We start from the raw sequence: 15,563 nt of genomic DNA, 5'->3' as shown, positions 1-15,563 counted from the left end.
CAACCCCGAGCCGCTGGGCATGAGCATTCACCACTGAGTCCCAAGCAGCACATTGGGCTGATGATCACCCCACAGTGGGACAGGGGACATCCCTTGGGAATGGCAGCCTTGTACCCTCCTGTATCCCCCCGCATCACCTACTTGTGGCTCCAGCGTCCGCACCCTCTGCATCCAAAGGCGTCCGCTGGCCAATGTCCGGGGCAGTGCTGCCTGTTCCTGGGCTCTCCCCAGCGCTGGCCACCCGGTGCCGGGACTCACCGGCCGCAGGCTTGGTGGCAGCTATCTCCAGGGACGAAGAGGACGCCTGGAAGAGAAGCAGGACAGAGACTCAGCACCGTTGCCTCTCCCGGTCAGAGCAGTGCCGGCACGGGTGGGGGGCACGGGGGGGTTCGGGGCGCACAGACACAAGATGCTTTTGTTTTCCTGCCGGCCGGTGCACGTGGCCAGCACGGGAGCCGCACGCCAGCCCGCGCCGCGGGGCTACAGCTGGATCCGGCCGATGGCTCCCAGCACAGCCAGACAAGAAAGGCTGCAGGGGGGGTGAGGACATGAATCAAAGCGGCGTCCCCTCGCCCGCCGGCGGCAGCTGGCCGGTTAGGCAGCTCCCGATTACTCAACCGGGCAGTGTTTACTCGAGATCAACAACCCCCCATCGCCTTCCCTGCCAGGCTGGCGAGGGAAACGTGCTGCTGGGATGGGGATGGCATTCCCGCTGTGCCTTGTTTGGGGACAGTCCCCCTCCTCGACCCCCGGGCGCTGCTGTGGCCCGGGGTTTGTTGTAGCTGTCACCCTCCTGCCCAGGCACACAGCTTGGGCTGTCACCGCTCCTGTCTAGCTTTAATAAAGCAACAGCCAGTGACATAACGCTCATCCCAGTACTGTTGTGCCACCCTGGGAAAGACACACAGCCCAGCTTCAGAGGATGCTGTGCCCACCTCGGGTAAGGCGGGATGCAAGTGACCTCCTTCTGCCACAGGTGACACAGTGCACCTGATCTGGGGACATTAAGACCATGGTGAGGTTTTTATGTTGATCCTGTTTTGCTCGGGATTACTCCCATAAACATGGAGATGGTCGGTGGATGCTTTGCTGGGAAGCCCTTAGACTCAATAAGCCACGCACACGAGCGGACGTATAAATTTACCGTTTGCTTCCTGGAAAGGTTTAATTTATGGAATCCATATGGCAGCGCCGCACAACCGCGAGAGCTTGGCACATCCCGTGAGTCCTCAAGTGCCACCACGTCCCAGCCCCAACTGGCGGGGTGCCACCAGCTGCCCCGGTGATGGCAGGATGCTCTTCTCTTTCCCAGTGATTAACAGAAGGTGACTTTCACCGCAGGCAGGGGACAAGCCCAGGGATCAGGCCCCATCCCTGACAGCTGGGTGTGGGATCCCTGGAGGTGGCAGTGATGTCTCGGGGGGAAGACTGCCCCACTGCTCCTCCTCCCAGGACAATGCCACCGGCAGCAGCAGGCAGCAATACCCTACCTGTGGGCATGGGAAAGGCTGGGGCGCACTTTGATACCCGAAGCAAGCTAATCATTAATTAGCATTAATCACTCCCCATCAGATGTCACAGCAGCATTGGGCAAGACACAGATGGGAAGTCGCAGACCAGGGTCTTGGTGGGGAAAGTGGATTTTGACAGCTGGGCCAAGGCTGGCACCCTCCTGCTCCCCAGGGAGCCCCCTAGACCCCAACCCACACCCCAACCCACCCATCAGCCCCACAGCACCAGCAGCCCCCACCTCCTCTCTTTTCCTGCCAAGGGATGCTGAGACGCAAAGGCACCAGAGATGGGTCCCACCTGCCCAAGGGCAGCCAGGATCCCACCCCCCCTCACCACCCGTGTCCCCTGGGACCTCCAGGCTCCACACGGAGCACCGGCCGCCTCTTTGCTTTAACTTCACCCGGCACTATCTGTCAGCAAATCATCCCCGGTTACACAGATAAGGAATAATTGATGCAAAGGAGCCATCTGTTTGCGAACACGGAATATCTGCTCAATTAGGAGGGATCTGTCCACCCAGATAAAGCATGGCGGCAGCCCCCCGGAGCGGGGGCCTTCCTCCCCAGCCACGTCCTCAAAGACTCATCCCCAATTAGAGGTGAACAGGTTGATTTGGGTGCCAATTTGCTAAGTAGCACCCTGAGATGCTTGGGAAGAGGCTGGGAGGGAAGGGTGCTTTACCACCAAGAGCTGAAATTTGGGGGAGAGCTGGCAGATCTCCCATGTCCTGGCTCTGAGAGATGTTTATCCCACATGTTCCTAGGGATGGAGACAGGAGACCAGGATCTATGCTTGCTGAATGGCACTGGGCTGAGGCCGGCCCACTTGTGACACACAGATGGATGAGCCTGAAACAGCTCCCAGGACAGATCCACAACAGGGATCAGGGACACAGGGAACAGCCTCAGGCACGTCCAGGTCAGGGGTAGGTGTGCAGCGAGGTGACAGCAATGTGACATCGTTATGTGATGTTATTAACATGGGAAGAATGGAGCTGGCACAGAGGCTAGCTCCACAAGTGGCAAAACCATGGGGAAAAGGCTCCAACCAGAGCTGGCAGGGACGGCCCCATGGCATGACACTTTTCAAACCCCTCCTGGGTGGCATCAGTCCCCATCTGCCCCAGCAGGTTCTTGGTACGAAGGAAGGGAAGATCTAGAGTGGGGTCAAAACAGAGCTGGTGGCCTCCAGGGACAGGCATGGAGAGGCACTGCCAGACACCACATCAGCCACGTCACCTGTGCCCCACACCAGCAGCAGGGTGCCCCCTGCCCTTGGCATGGTGCCCAGAGCAGGCAGCGTGGCAGTCTGTGGACAGAATGGCACCAAGGGCAGGGGATGTGTTCCCACTGTCCCCAGTGTGTCCCTTCCTGCCAAGGACACATTCCTTCTGCTCCCATCCCTGGGCTCAATACCTGCCACAGCTCCCAGCTCTGCCCCCAGCTTTGGGATGGCAGTGGTGGAGTGGAAAAGCAAAGGGCAGAAGGCCACGCCAGCGCACTTCCTGTGCCTTCGGGACACCCAAAAACGTGGCTTCCCCATTCCGCCTCCCCTGCTGCTGGGACAGGCTGCAGCGTGCACAGCGCCGGTGCCACCCGCCCACGGAAATGCCACCCACGGGAATGCCGCGGGCACGGCACGGCAGAGCCCCCACCGCATCACCCCAACCTCCACCCTCCCGGCTGGCAGCACCCCGGAAAACCCCTGCGCTGCCAGCAGCCAGGGCACCGGGGGTGGATGCAATCTTTGGCTCTTGGCTGGCATACCCCGGCAGGGCAGCGGGCACGGAGCCTGGCGAGCACCGGCACAGCTGCACCGGCTCCGGGCTTTGGCACAGCGCCGATGCCAGCTCCTGTGAGCTCCACGGGATGAGGTGAGGAGGATGTGCAGCACAGAGGGGCTGCATCCTGCACTTCCCAGGGGATGCAGAGAGCGCTGGCTGTAAGGCCTGGGGGACGCAACCCCTTGCTGTCCCCCAGCTCCCCCCAGGCCTGGAGGCGGCGCTCAGGATAAAAGGTGCTTTTGGAGTGTTGAGGGCTGCAGGAGCAGGCTCCCCCCGGTTCCCTTTGTCGCTGAGGCCCTCAAGCCCCCTGGCTCCTGCTGGGGCTTTATCACAGCACAGCCCCTGCCGTGTGTTCCCCCAGACAGTTCCAGCTGCTCTTCCCTCCAGGAAGCCTCTGCCCTTCTCATCCTTGTCCCAGCAGCCTGAAAACAGAGGGTTTTCCCACAAGAGCAGGCTGGGGTGCCCCTGGGGAGCTAGGGTGCCTGCTGGTGGCATGGCTTGGCCCTGATGGGTGCCCACGGGAGGGGTGGTGGCTGGCTCCATGCATCTCCACCGTATTTAAAGTTTCTCAGGCGTGTTTGCTGGCGGAAAGTTGGAACCTACAATTACAGCTGTGCTAACTCCTCATTAAAGAGGGGAAGGGGAAAAAAAAAAAAAAAGGCAAAGAAACAAAAGGCTGCAGACTGAGACACAGCACCGTTAACCCTTCCCAAGATGGGGATGTGGCTCCCCAGGCAATTCATACAGCTGGAAGGATGGGCCACAGTGGTGGCAGGTGACACCGTGCACCAGGGGTTTGCCCATGAGCAGCAGTGCCCACCTGGATCCTCTCTCCGTGTCCTGGCGCAGCGGCGGTGGTGGCTGTGCCGCGGCGCCCGCGTGGGCACGGCGGTGGCTGTGCCAGAGCCGTTTGTCACGGCAGGGCTGCGGTTCCCGCTCGCTCTCCAGCAGCGACACCGTGACGCCTGCTCCAGGAGCCCACACAATATGTTCGCACTCATCTCGCAGCTGCCCCCAGACAGCCCGAGGTGCCGTGCTCCTCGCAGGCGCGGGGGCCGCTGTGTGCCGGCAGAGCCGCGACGTGCCGCGAGCCCGGGCGGGAACTGGCACGGACGGAAGGGGCTGGAGACTGTGGTCAGGCTGGATGCCACAAGGGCAGACGAGGCTGGAAACACTACTGCCATGGGCAAGGGATGCACCAGTGGCCCCCCATGCCCCAGCACACTCACCCAGGCTGTGCCACAAGCCCTGAGAACAGCGGACAGGGGGACAGGCGTGGCTGTGACCCCCGCGTGTCACTGCAGCCACCCTGCACCACACGGAGCACACGCCGGTGCAACACACGGGGTGCAGCACATCCCCCCACGACCTCATCCCCAGCGAGGGTCTGACCCTGTGGCCACCCCAGCATGACCACAGCCCCCCTCATGCCCCATCCCTGGGGAGCAGCAGGTCCCTGCGTCACTCTCCAGGCCCCCCCCCGGCGACACCACCTCAGCGCCGCGGCCGCAGCGGCTCTGACAGCAGCTAACGAGCTGCAGGCAGCAATTTGGGTTATATATAGCCCCAAAGTGACTGCATCTAATTGCTCCAGCGCACACCGGCCCCGCCACGGGGTCCGGGTGCTGGGCTCAAGGGGACAGGGTGAGCGGCACGTGCTCAGCCCCCTTCCCCAGCGGTCACCCCGTGTGACCCCCCAGGCACCCTGAGGCTGGCGAGGCACAACCATCACCCCATCCAGGCCAGCTCTGAGGAGCTGGGCCGTTCCCAGCAGCTTTGTGCCCGGCCATAAGCGGCTTTGGCTAATGCCGCCGTCCCAGCCCGTCCCAGCCAGGGACCCTAAGGAGCTTTTGTCCCCTCTCATTGTGGGGTTTCGGCCAGGGGGCCACGGGGCGCAGCACCCAGCACCCCCTCTCCGCAGCACCCAGCACCCCCTCTCCGCAGCCTGTGGGCTCCGGCCAGCTGCTCCGGCAGCCCCGGGAGGGAGGCACGGCTGGAGGGAGGGAGGGAGGTGCTCTCTTTGTGGCAGCCCCCATCCCCTCGCAGCAGCTGCCAGGCGAGGCGGCGGGCGCGCAGATGCGGCCGGGGGAGGGAGATGCTCTGTGTGTGTGTGTATGTGTGTGTGTGTGTGTGTGTGTGTAGGGGGGTCCCCCGCAGCGGCTCCCCACGCCGGCGGGGCAAGCGGCGGCCCCCGCGTGCAGCCGCCGGCGGGGAGGGGGAGCCGGAGCCGAAATTGTTTGCCAGCTTCCTCGAGACGGCACAATGGAGGGCGCGCAGGCGGATCCGGGGTCAGGGGTGAGAGCAGCAATAAGTGGTTTATGCCTTTTGTGAAGAGGCTGAACTGACAGCTCGCTGGATTAACAAAGACGTCCTCTGTTCCCGGGCAGGTCATGTGGAAAGCGCTGCGCCGACCCCTGTCACTTCTTTTTTTTGCAAGAACAGACATTTGTTCGCCAGCGAACAGGGAGGTGATGGAGGGGGAGGCGGGGGGCACGCAGCCGCCCGCTCCCGGCTTTTCCTCGAGCTCCTCTGGGGCTCTGGGCGTGGGGATCGGCGGCTGCTCGCTGCTCCGGCAGCCCCGGCCACGCCATGTCGCCTCCCGTGCCTCAGTTTCTCCAGGTTGTGACAAGAGCAGTGGCTGGTGGGGATGTCAGCACCTCCACCCCGTGCCCGGGCTGTGCTGTGTTCCACAATCCTCCACGTCCACCCAAAATTCCCCCCATGCTCATCCTTCCATCACCCCAGCACCAGGCTGGCTGGGCAGGATGGGACCTGCTCAGTCCCTGTCCCACCGTGGGGACATTTCTAGCTCGTGTTTGCCAGTCCCTGCCATGCTGGGGAATGCTCCCTTCAGCCTCCTTCCAGGCAGGGAAACTGAGGCAGAGGAGGGTGTGAGCATCCCACCCATGCATGGACAGCAGGGCTGGCAGCAGCACTGCTACTCCTGGTCCCGGCCCTGCAGGGAACAATCAGCTTTTTCAAATCCACAAGGATTTCCTCAAGGTTGTGCAGCACAGAGCCTTCGCTGTCATCATTAGACTCCAGAGTTAACAGCTGCAATGCTGCCATTGCACCCTGATACAAACTGCCCTGGCTGGGACAGTCGCTCCCTGGCCTCAGGTGTCCCTGCAGCTCCCACCTCCCGCTGTCACACAGCCCAGCCCTGGCTCTAGGACCCCCTGAGACCACGGGGCCCAAAGCTGGGATGGGAGGGATGCAGCTTGGTGCCTGCCACCCAAATCCTGCTGAAACCCCTCAGGACACGCAGCTGCTCTGCCCCAGCCCCTGCTCCCCATCCCCATCTCAGGGACACCACAACCCAGCACAGCTCACCCACCTCCAGCTCCAGAGCTGCCGGGCAGTCTGTGACCAGTGTCCCCTCCCCGCCACCCTAAATACCTGCCATGGGAACCAGAGGCTGCCACAAGGGGCTTTTCACTCCGGAAAACCCCACCCACCGCACAGCAGCTCAAGTTTTCGGGACATTCCCACACGTGCCAGTCCCTGCGTGCTCAGGGGTAAAGCGAGGCAGGGAGGAGCAGCCAGGTCAGTGCAAGGTTCTGCTGGGTGAGGGGACACATCTGGGAGTCCCCATCCCTTTTAGGGGGGTACATCACGGCAATCCCAGCGTGGGCCACGCTGCGGCTGGGCCACCAGCTTGTGCCACGGTGGCATTAAAGCCCCAATCTGTGTCCCCCTTTTCCATCCCCGGGCAGCTTAGCGCCTGTTCCCGGCTCCCTCCTGCCATCTAAAGACGGACTTACCGCCAGGTCCGGCGCTGCCTTAAGCCTCAGATTAAATGTGAACCATCTGCAAGGGGAAACTTTAATGCAGGATAATACCTGCCACACACACCCCGCCGTGTCACCGCGCTGAGCCCTGCGGTGGCATCGAGTCCCTGAGCGGCCACGGGGGTCTTGAGGCTCTGCACATGATGTACCCATCCTCCTGGATGTCCCCATCGTCCTTGCTGTCCCCTCCTGGCACAGCCCTGTGAGGATGCACGGCTGGGAACTGCACACCAAGCCAGCCCCCACCTCACCAGCCCGTGTGCCCCCCCAAAGGAGCCACCCCAGGCAGGGGACACTCAGGCGTGGGGGGGGGGTCCAGCCAATGCCCCACCTGGTTAATTACTTTAAGTGATTAAAGTCTCTTCATCAGGGCAGTAGATTAGACCCTGCAGCTGGGAGCTGTTTTCCCTCACAATCTCCTCCCCCAGGGGACAACAAGGGGGGGTCCAGCACTGTCCCCATTTTTAGAGGAGCAATGCCACCTCCCCAGCCCCAAAAAGGTGGCGCAGGTGTCCTCTGTCCCCTCAGCCTGGCGAAGCCCCAGGAATGTCCAGACCAGCAGCATCACCCAGGGTACAGCGGGGACATGGGGTCACCCAGACTGTCCCTAGTGCTAGTGGGGACAAAGCTGGGCTGAGCATCACACAGCCAGGAATGACCTCTGCGGGGAGGAGGGATTCCTGGGGGGCAGTGAACCCCAAAGCTGGGTAGGGAAGGATGAGACACCTCCTGCCAACTCAGCACCCCAAAGAATTACACGGGATCACAAGTCCGTGCTCAGGTCAGCAGGCAAAGGAGCCAGGGAGGTTTTCCACCACTCCTGATGGAGAATTTACGGCCAGGATCTACTATGGGTTCAGTAATTAGTGTTGGGATGCTGAATCAGCACCTGGCCATCAGCACTGAAGGGATGGAGCTGGGGGGGCTCTGGGGCTGATGATGGCCCCCCAGGAGGAACACAGGGGACGCTGGGGTGACCCTGCAGTGCCTGACAGTGGAGGGGGCCATCCCTGTGGCTGGGAATACTGGACGAAAGCTGGTAGCTCAGCATCCCATCCCAGTCTGCTGCTCCAGGACCAGCTCCAACCCAGGATCCCTCAGGTGTCACTTTGGGAATACTCCAGGATGGACAAAACCCTCCCAGTCCTTTTCACCTAAAGACACAAATCCCTCTGGCCCTCCCTTCACAGCCTGGATACTCCATCCCAGGATGCTCAAGCCCTGGGATGCCCAAGCATCCGCCCAGCTGTGCCCGGGCAGCCCACTGGCCTTGACGGCTGCCATCAATTTCCCGGGGTCGGGAAAGGCAGGGCCGGCTCCCTGGCAGATCCAGCCTCTGCTCCCTGGCTGATTACAGCCATTTCCCTGCCCGTGCCCCCTCCCCGCTGTCTGCCTCCTGCCTCCGTCTGCTGCCTGGTTTTATGAGGGCCATTTCCAAGAGGTCGCTGGAAATAGATTTTTATCACCTCGTGATAAATATCGTTTATGGTGACATTACTGCTCCGAGCAGCCGTGCAGGGGAGGGAGGAGAGGCAGGAGGACGCCTGCTCCCAGCCCCAGCTCCACGGGGCACCGGCTGGGCCCCTCCTCGTGTCCCTGTCCCCATTCCTGGAGGTTCGGGCAGTGCTGTCCGACACCATCCATCCATCCATCCCTCCCTCCATCCCTCCCTCCCTCCATCCCTCCATCCAGGCGGCAGGAACAGAGGGAGCTGCATCATTAGCCCCGCGCGCCATTAAGCACTTAAAAAGCCATAGGAATAAGCCGCGCCATTAGCTGGCAAGCGAGCTGGGAGGGGAGGGAGGCACGGAACCGAGCACGGAGCAGGGAATGTCACCACCCCGAGGGCTCCCGTGTGCCCTGGAAGTGGGGACAGAACCGCCCCCTTGCCGCACACGGCTCCAAGGTGGAAAACCAGGGGCTTTCAGAGCTGACACATCGCTTCTACAAGGGGTGACGCCACTGGGCGCCTCTCCAGAGGGACTTTTCAGCACGCTGGGGAGAACCGGCTCCTCGTTCATCCCCTCCTCTGCTTTAGGGATGGAGCTGGCAGAGAAACCCGGGAGAAAAAGCCACGGCTGAGCTGAGAACTGCAAACTCATGGCAGCGGTGGCCCCGCGTGTTGCAAGCCTGCACGGAGGTGACCCGGCAGCCCAGGGGAGCAGGGTCCTGCCCCGGCCGAGCCCGCAGCAGGGACAGCTGCCAAGCCATGCCCACAGGCAGCTGCCTCTGGAAAAGGGCACGGCAGCGGGCAGGGGGCCAAGGCCAAGCTGCTCTCTGTGCCAGCCCTGCCACACACAGCGCTGGGCACCGGCCACCCCCGGGGGAAACAACAACTGCCCCGTTCACCAGCACCAAGGTGAAGGGTGTCACCTGTGGAGACACAGGCACAGTCCCCAGGGAGTCAGAGCTGGGGTGCAAAGCAGCAGCAAAACTGCACACCCAGCAAAGAGCAATCCGTGCCTGCAGGCAGAAAGCAGCACTGCCAGCCCGTGCCAAGAATCCTGTTTGCTCTCCCCAGGGCTGGCACTGGGTGCCTTGGGCAAGCCGCCTCCTGCCCCACTGCCTCAGTTTCCCCAGCTGGCAGGGTGTGGGCTGCCATGGGGGGACCCCAGCTTCCTGCTGTGGCTCCTTGTGACACGCAGTGTGAACTGGCCATGACACAGAGCTGTGGTGACTTCCCTGGGAAGGGACCCCCAGTGTGGGGTCGGAATTTTGTATGGGGACAAGTATGGCCAGATGGCAGTACTGGCCACCTGGCATGGTGGCATGACCCCTCCTCAGCTCCCCACACCTGGTGGGCAGAAAACAACACCAAAAAGGGCTAGTCCAGTCACCCTGATGGCACGCAGGGCTGCATGGGGACAGCCAGCCCCATATGCAAGGACAAGGAGTGCTGCAGGTGTCCACTCTGCTTCCCTCTGTGTTGCCAGGACAGGTGCCTTAGCCATCCAGTGCCACTCCTATGTCATTACCCACACCAGCAGTTGGCACCGTCCCCTGTTGCCACATCCCACCTTTAGGACATGGGTTCCCCAAGCCACTGCATCCCCTTGGGGACAAGGAATCCCTTGTCCAACAGAGACCCTGCAGTGCTGGGCAGCAGGAAGCCTGCAAAGCCAGCTGCCTCCTGTGCCCATGAAAGGAGATTTGTTCACCTGGAAAGCGGCTCAGTGACCCCAGGTCCAGCTCCTGCCACCACCTCGTGGCTCCTGGCACGCAGGAGCCAGCACACCCTGGCAGGGTCACCTGGCTGGCGGTGGCAGTGACCTTACCCCGCTGCCGGAGCGCTCCGAGCCCAGCTCCTGGCCCAGCACTCGGCTCCTCCAGCCAAGGCAGGCTGCTGGCTTGGCACCCACCCTCCCACAGTGCAGTCAGCCACCCTCCTCACCCTGGGCTGGCAGGGAGAGAGCAGCAGCAGCTGCGGGAGGTGTGGACGGACAGCCGGACAGACAGCACGAGCATAGCCCCCTGTGCATCGCCTCAAGCTCTGGGGTGGGGGTTTGGTATCCCCTGCCCACGGGGACGGGCAAAGCCCAGGGGGGCCACCCCATGGGCCAGCAGCATCTCTCATTGGGGGGCAAATCCCAGCTCAGCAAATCCCAGCTCAGCACCCAGCAGAGCACCGAGGGGTGTCCCCCGTCACCCACAGACGGAGCCCCAGGCTGTCCCAAACCCTTTGCCTACTGCCCCCCAGAAGCCAGACCTGAGCCCCCCAAGGGTGGGCACATCTGCTGCAGCCCCCGGGTTGGGGTGCACCCCCATGCACCCCATTAGAGCTGTGTATGGGCCTGCTGGGGTGCAGGAAAACCATTTTTGCTACTTTTGAAAATAAAACCACAGAAAAAAAAGGGAAGTGCAGAAGGCACCTGGCAGCACCACACAAAGTTTGGAACAAGTTCCTCAAAGCCCCCCCACAAGCACTCACCACGGGTCAGGGGGCCACAGGGGTCCCCCAGAGCCACCCCAAACACACCCAGCAAAATTGGGGGGGACACACAACAAGTCGGGGGGGCACAGGGTTTATCCCCCCAGCAATCCAGGTGGGGTGCCCGCCTCAAGGCTGGACAGGGGTGGGAGGGGGGCTACAGCAAGGGGGGTACAGGCAGAGATTGGGGGTACAAGGTGGGCACAGGCACATGGGGGGGTACAGCAGTGCATGGGGGGCACAGAGTGATAGGAGGATACAGGAGGGGTGGGGGCATTTAGGATAGGGATGGAGGGGTACAAGTGTGTGGGGGGGGTACAGGCAGAGAGGAGGGAAGTGCACACCGGGGGTAGGAGTGGTACTGGGATGGGATGGGATGGGATGGGATGGGATGGGATGGGATGGGATGGGATGGAGGGTACAAGCAGGGTGTGTGGGGGGGGCACAGGTAAGGCGGGGGGACAGTCCGAGGGGAGGGCTCAGGCAGCTGCCTGCCCTGCACGTACCTGCGGGGCACGGTGCGGGGCGCGGTGCGGGGCGCGGGCAGCGCGGTGACCCCGGCGGCGGCAGCGGGAGGAGGCAGCGCCGCGCACACGCACACGCGCGATCACATCCCGAGCCGGCGGCGAGAGGCGGGGGACACACACACACACACACCCGCACTGCTGGGGAGGTGGGGGCTGCGGTGAGCTGGGGGGGTCAGGGAAATTAATAACCGAGAAAAAGGCACTTACCCCCTCCGCGGGGCTCGCCACCGTGCCGCGGGGGTGGCTGGAGGGTGGCGCTGGGAGGGGAGGGGGGGATCAAAGGCTGGGGGGGGGGGGGGGGTCTCGCCAGCCCCCGCTGCCTGCCACAACAAAGAGCCAGACACAACAAAAGCAGCATATGGCCAGAGCCGCGCGGGGCTGTAAATTAAACATAAAGGGAAGATTAGATAATTAATGAGCGCTCCCGGGCCGGCCCCGGGGGAAGGGGAAGGGGGGGCTGCCTGCTGCGGGGAGCCCCGAGCCCCCCGCCCAGCCCCGGCGGGGAGGGGGCCGGGGGGCACCTGTTGGGAGGGAGGATGGGCAGCGGCCGGGCCGGCCTCGCCAGCTGCTCCGGGGCGCAGCCTAAGAGGATTAGCGGGGGCATCCCGCCCTCGGCAAAAGGGCTTGAAGCTGCAGGGCTGGGGGTGGGGGTCCCTTGAATCCCCCCACGTGCGGTGTCGCCTCTGCCCCAATCTCGGGCAGCGCCTCGGAGGGGTGGGGAGGGGCTGGGCTCGAATCCTGCATTCCTCTGCCTCAAAGAGCGGGACCCACAAACACGCAGGGATTCACGCACAGCTCAGTGTGCTCCCACTCCCACGCAGGGAAGCCCTTCGGAATGCCCCAAATCCACCCTGCTAGGCAGGAGGGGAAACTGAGGCAAGATGGGGTGTTACTGAGGCAGGAGGGGGAAACTGAGGCAGAAGGACACGGAGGAAAGAGAGAGGAAACTAAAGCAGGAGAGGGTGAGTCCATGCTGGTGGCTCAGACCTGCGGGAGGGCAAATCGGGGCTGTCCCCAGCCAGCCCTGGAGCATCAGCAGCGGCGCTGGCTGCCCCCGCAGGCGGGAAGAGGGGGTGCCCCGGGAAGGGGGTGCCAGAACGAGCGTCAGGCTCGGCCCGGCCAGGGGAAGGAGTTAATCCCATTATTGGCAGGCTCACAGATGGCGGCTGCACTATTCCCCTGCCTAGCAGATTGAACAGATCAGGCAGGAGGGAGGGAAGGAGGTGGGGGGATGTCCTCCCCAAACACCCACAGAACAGGGGTGTGAGGGGATGTGAACACCCCCCTCCACCCCACGGGAGCCTGTGTGCACCCAGGGGCGCTGCCCTGCTCCCCACTGCACCCCTTGCCAACATAAATCCACCCATTCTGCCCGGGACAAGGGGTGGCTGACACAGCAGGGGACTTGGGGACACCCCTGCTGTCCCCAGGCCAAACCTGCCACCCCCAGATTCCCCGGGAGGTCAAGGGCCAGGTCCTGTTTCCCTGGCTCGGGGAGATTGAAGCAGCTGCTCCCGGGGCAGCAGCAGCCAGGGCTGGAGCCCGGGATTAGGGAGTGTGGGAAAGGGCTGGCAGGAAGCCAGGGACAGAGAGGCTGGAACGTCCTGAGCAGGGAGGACAACTGAAAAGGGAGGGAGGGACGGACAGTGGGAAGGATGGAGGGATGACAGGAGGCATGAGGGAAGGAGGCAGGGAGGGAAGAACAGAAACCAACAGCTCCTCACCCCCACCACAGCAGTGTGGAGCCACAGGGCTCCAGCCAAGCGCCTCCATCCTGCCACCAGCTCAGGGTGTGATGGCCCTGCCAGGGCTCAGCAACCTCCAGCCCACAGCCATTCCCCACCACAGCCCCCTGGAGACCCCACAGAACCCCGGATGCCAGGTCCTGGTGGCTCCCAGCCCAGTCCCAGCGGGCAGGATGAGGCCACCTCCAAAGCAAAGCTGCCCACTTGCCTCCTGGAAAACAGTTGGAGAACACTGTGCCTTTGATTGTGCAGGGTGAACAGCTGTGCCCAGCCTGGCACCCCACTAAAAATCCCCCCTGACCACCCGCATCAGCCCCCCACATCCCCCTCACCCTCCCTGGAGGCACCCCCAGCATGGATGTGAGACATCCCCTCGCAGCTGAGCCACCATTCCAGGGTTGCCAAGGCAATGGAGAGCGGGAATCTGGGTGGGAAAGGTTGGGGATGCAATCCCACGGGGCTGGGGGCCCTTCCAGCACACCAGTATGCAATGGGAGATGGGCTGGGGGACCCCCCAGCTTCCACCCCAGGCAGGGAATTGGGATGTAGCCACTGCCTGGCCCCACTGCTCAGCATTGGTGTCACCATGCCAGTCCCTACCCTCTCTTTTGGGGGGGTCTCTGCAGGACTGGGGGGCAGGAAGGTGAGCACTGGAGTGAGCACAGCCCCAGCGTCCCAAAACAGCTCAGCTGAGGGAATCCTGGCCAGAGACTGACCCCCAGCAGGAGGGGACAACCCCAGAGCTCTGGGGACACCAGGGGGTACCAAGGGAAGTGGGACAGCCCTGTCCACACTGCAGCAGAGGATGGAGCCCAGGGCAAGAGCCCATAGGGTGAGAGCTGGCAGGAGGGTGGGCAGGCTGCTCCTCAGCCCTTCATGCCTCAGTTTCCCCAGCCGTCCCTCAGTTTCCCCTGGCATTCTGGCCTCATGGCTGCAGGCAGGATCACCAGGGGCAGTTTCAGCAGTCCCTGCCCAGCCCCATGGCTCACCCAGCCCATTGGAAGCACGGTGACAGTGCTGCTTCCAAACCTGCCCTTCCAGGAGCACAGCTCCCAGGGACCCACCCCAGCCCCTGGCACAGGGCAGAGGGTGCTGGGGGCCACACGGCGAGCATCCCTCTTACTGCCACTCCTTGCTCCAGGCACCAGCCAGCTCAGGAGCATGTTTGTGCTTCAAGAGCAAGGTCAAAGCCCTGGTAAACTCACTCTGGGACATGCCCAGCTCCTGCATCCACCCCTCCCCAGCACAGGGCTCCCCAAACCTCACAATTCCCGTCTGGGAGCTCAGCCCAACCCCGCTGCTCCCACAGACATCCCCCTGCCAGGTCAGGGGATGTGGCCCAGGGGAGCTCCCAGACTGGCTCTGATTGCAGCCAGGGAGAGGGAATGGGGCGCTCTGGGTGAGGGTGGGCACTGCACAGGGCTGGTGGCACATGGGGACAATGGGCTGTGCACCCACAGGGACAGCCCCGAGCAGAACCTGGGGTGATTCAACACCAACAAAAAGCCCCCAGCTTTTGCTGGGGATGCTCAGCCACCCCCAGCTTTTTTTGGGGGGGATCCCCCCCCATTCCCAGCCGGCAGTTCCCACCCACTGGAGATGTGAGGATCCATCAGCTGGGAGCAGACAGGTTGAGGCTGGGAGCTGCCTCCCGTGCCAGCCCAGACAGGCTCCCAGGGGACTAATACCGGCATGTAAATATTAGATACTTCTGTCTCCTCTGAGGCCAATTACACAAATCGTGGCAGCTCCCGCAGGACTCTCTGCTCCTACTTACTGTATCATCATTAACAGCTTATTAGAGAACAGCTGCTCCAAGAGGGGGAAACAAAAAAGGAGAAGCCAGCAGGAGAGGCGGGAAGGAGACAGGCACGTAGGAGGATGAGCAAGCGTGACCTCCACCCTGCCCCAGCACTCAGGGACACCAGGAACATCATCCCCGTGGTGGCACAGGCCTGTTCAGCCCTCTCTGCAAACCAATCCAAAAATCCTGGTGGGATCTGCTGTGGGATTCCCAGAAGGTGCTGGGAAGGGGACAGAGGGATGGGCCTTGCTGGTGTTGGGCGGGGGACAGGAGCAAGGTGGGTCATGGGGAAGCAGGAGTTGGAGTGAAGTCACCAAAGCAGCCTGGCACCCCTCAGCCAGGGGCATTTTGGGGCTGGGAGGTCCCTTCCATGCCAAGAAGGAGGATATTCCTCAGCCTTTGCATGCTGGGATGGGAGGACAGGAGGTTTAGGAGCACAACCCAGCCTCCCTGAGGGGGGCACACATTCCCTA

At 62.8% G+C, this 15,563-nt stretch overlaps 1 protein-coding gene across 2 annotated transcripts in view; it reads right to left on the bottom strand.

The window, feature by feature from the left end:
- The window catches only part of GSE1 (Gse1 coiled-coil protein), a gene marked incomplete at its 5' end in the record, with an annotated part of 98,495 nt that overhangs the window by 63,520 nt on the left and 19,412 nt on the right, over positions 1–15,563 (bottom strand). For both annotated transcript variants that reach the window (XM_084215500.1, XM_084215501.1), the window contains one exon: positions 142–304. In XM_084215500.1, the coding sequence (XP_084071626.1) occupies positions 142–304 (163 nt within the window). The remainder of the gene's footprint in view (positions 1–141; positions 305–15,563) is intronic.

Source organism: Fringilla coelebs (genome assembly GCF_963513975.1).
Source record: "Fringilla coelebs genome assembly, chromosome: 14".
Lineage (NCBI taxonomy): Eukaryota > Metazoa > Chordata > Aves > Passeriformes > Fringillidae > Fringilla > Fringilla coelebs.
Note: the sequence above shows the minus strand (reverse complement) of the source record. Positions and strands in the feature narration are given on the sequence as shown.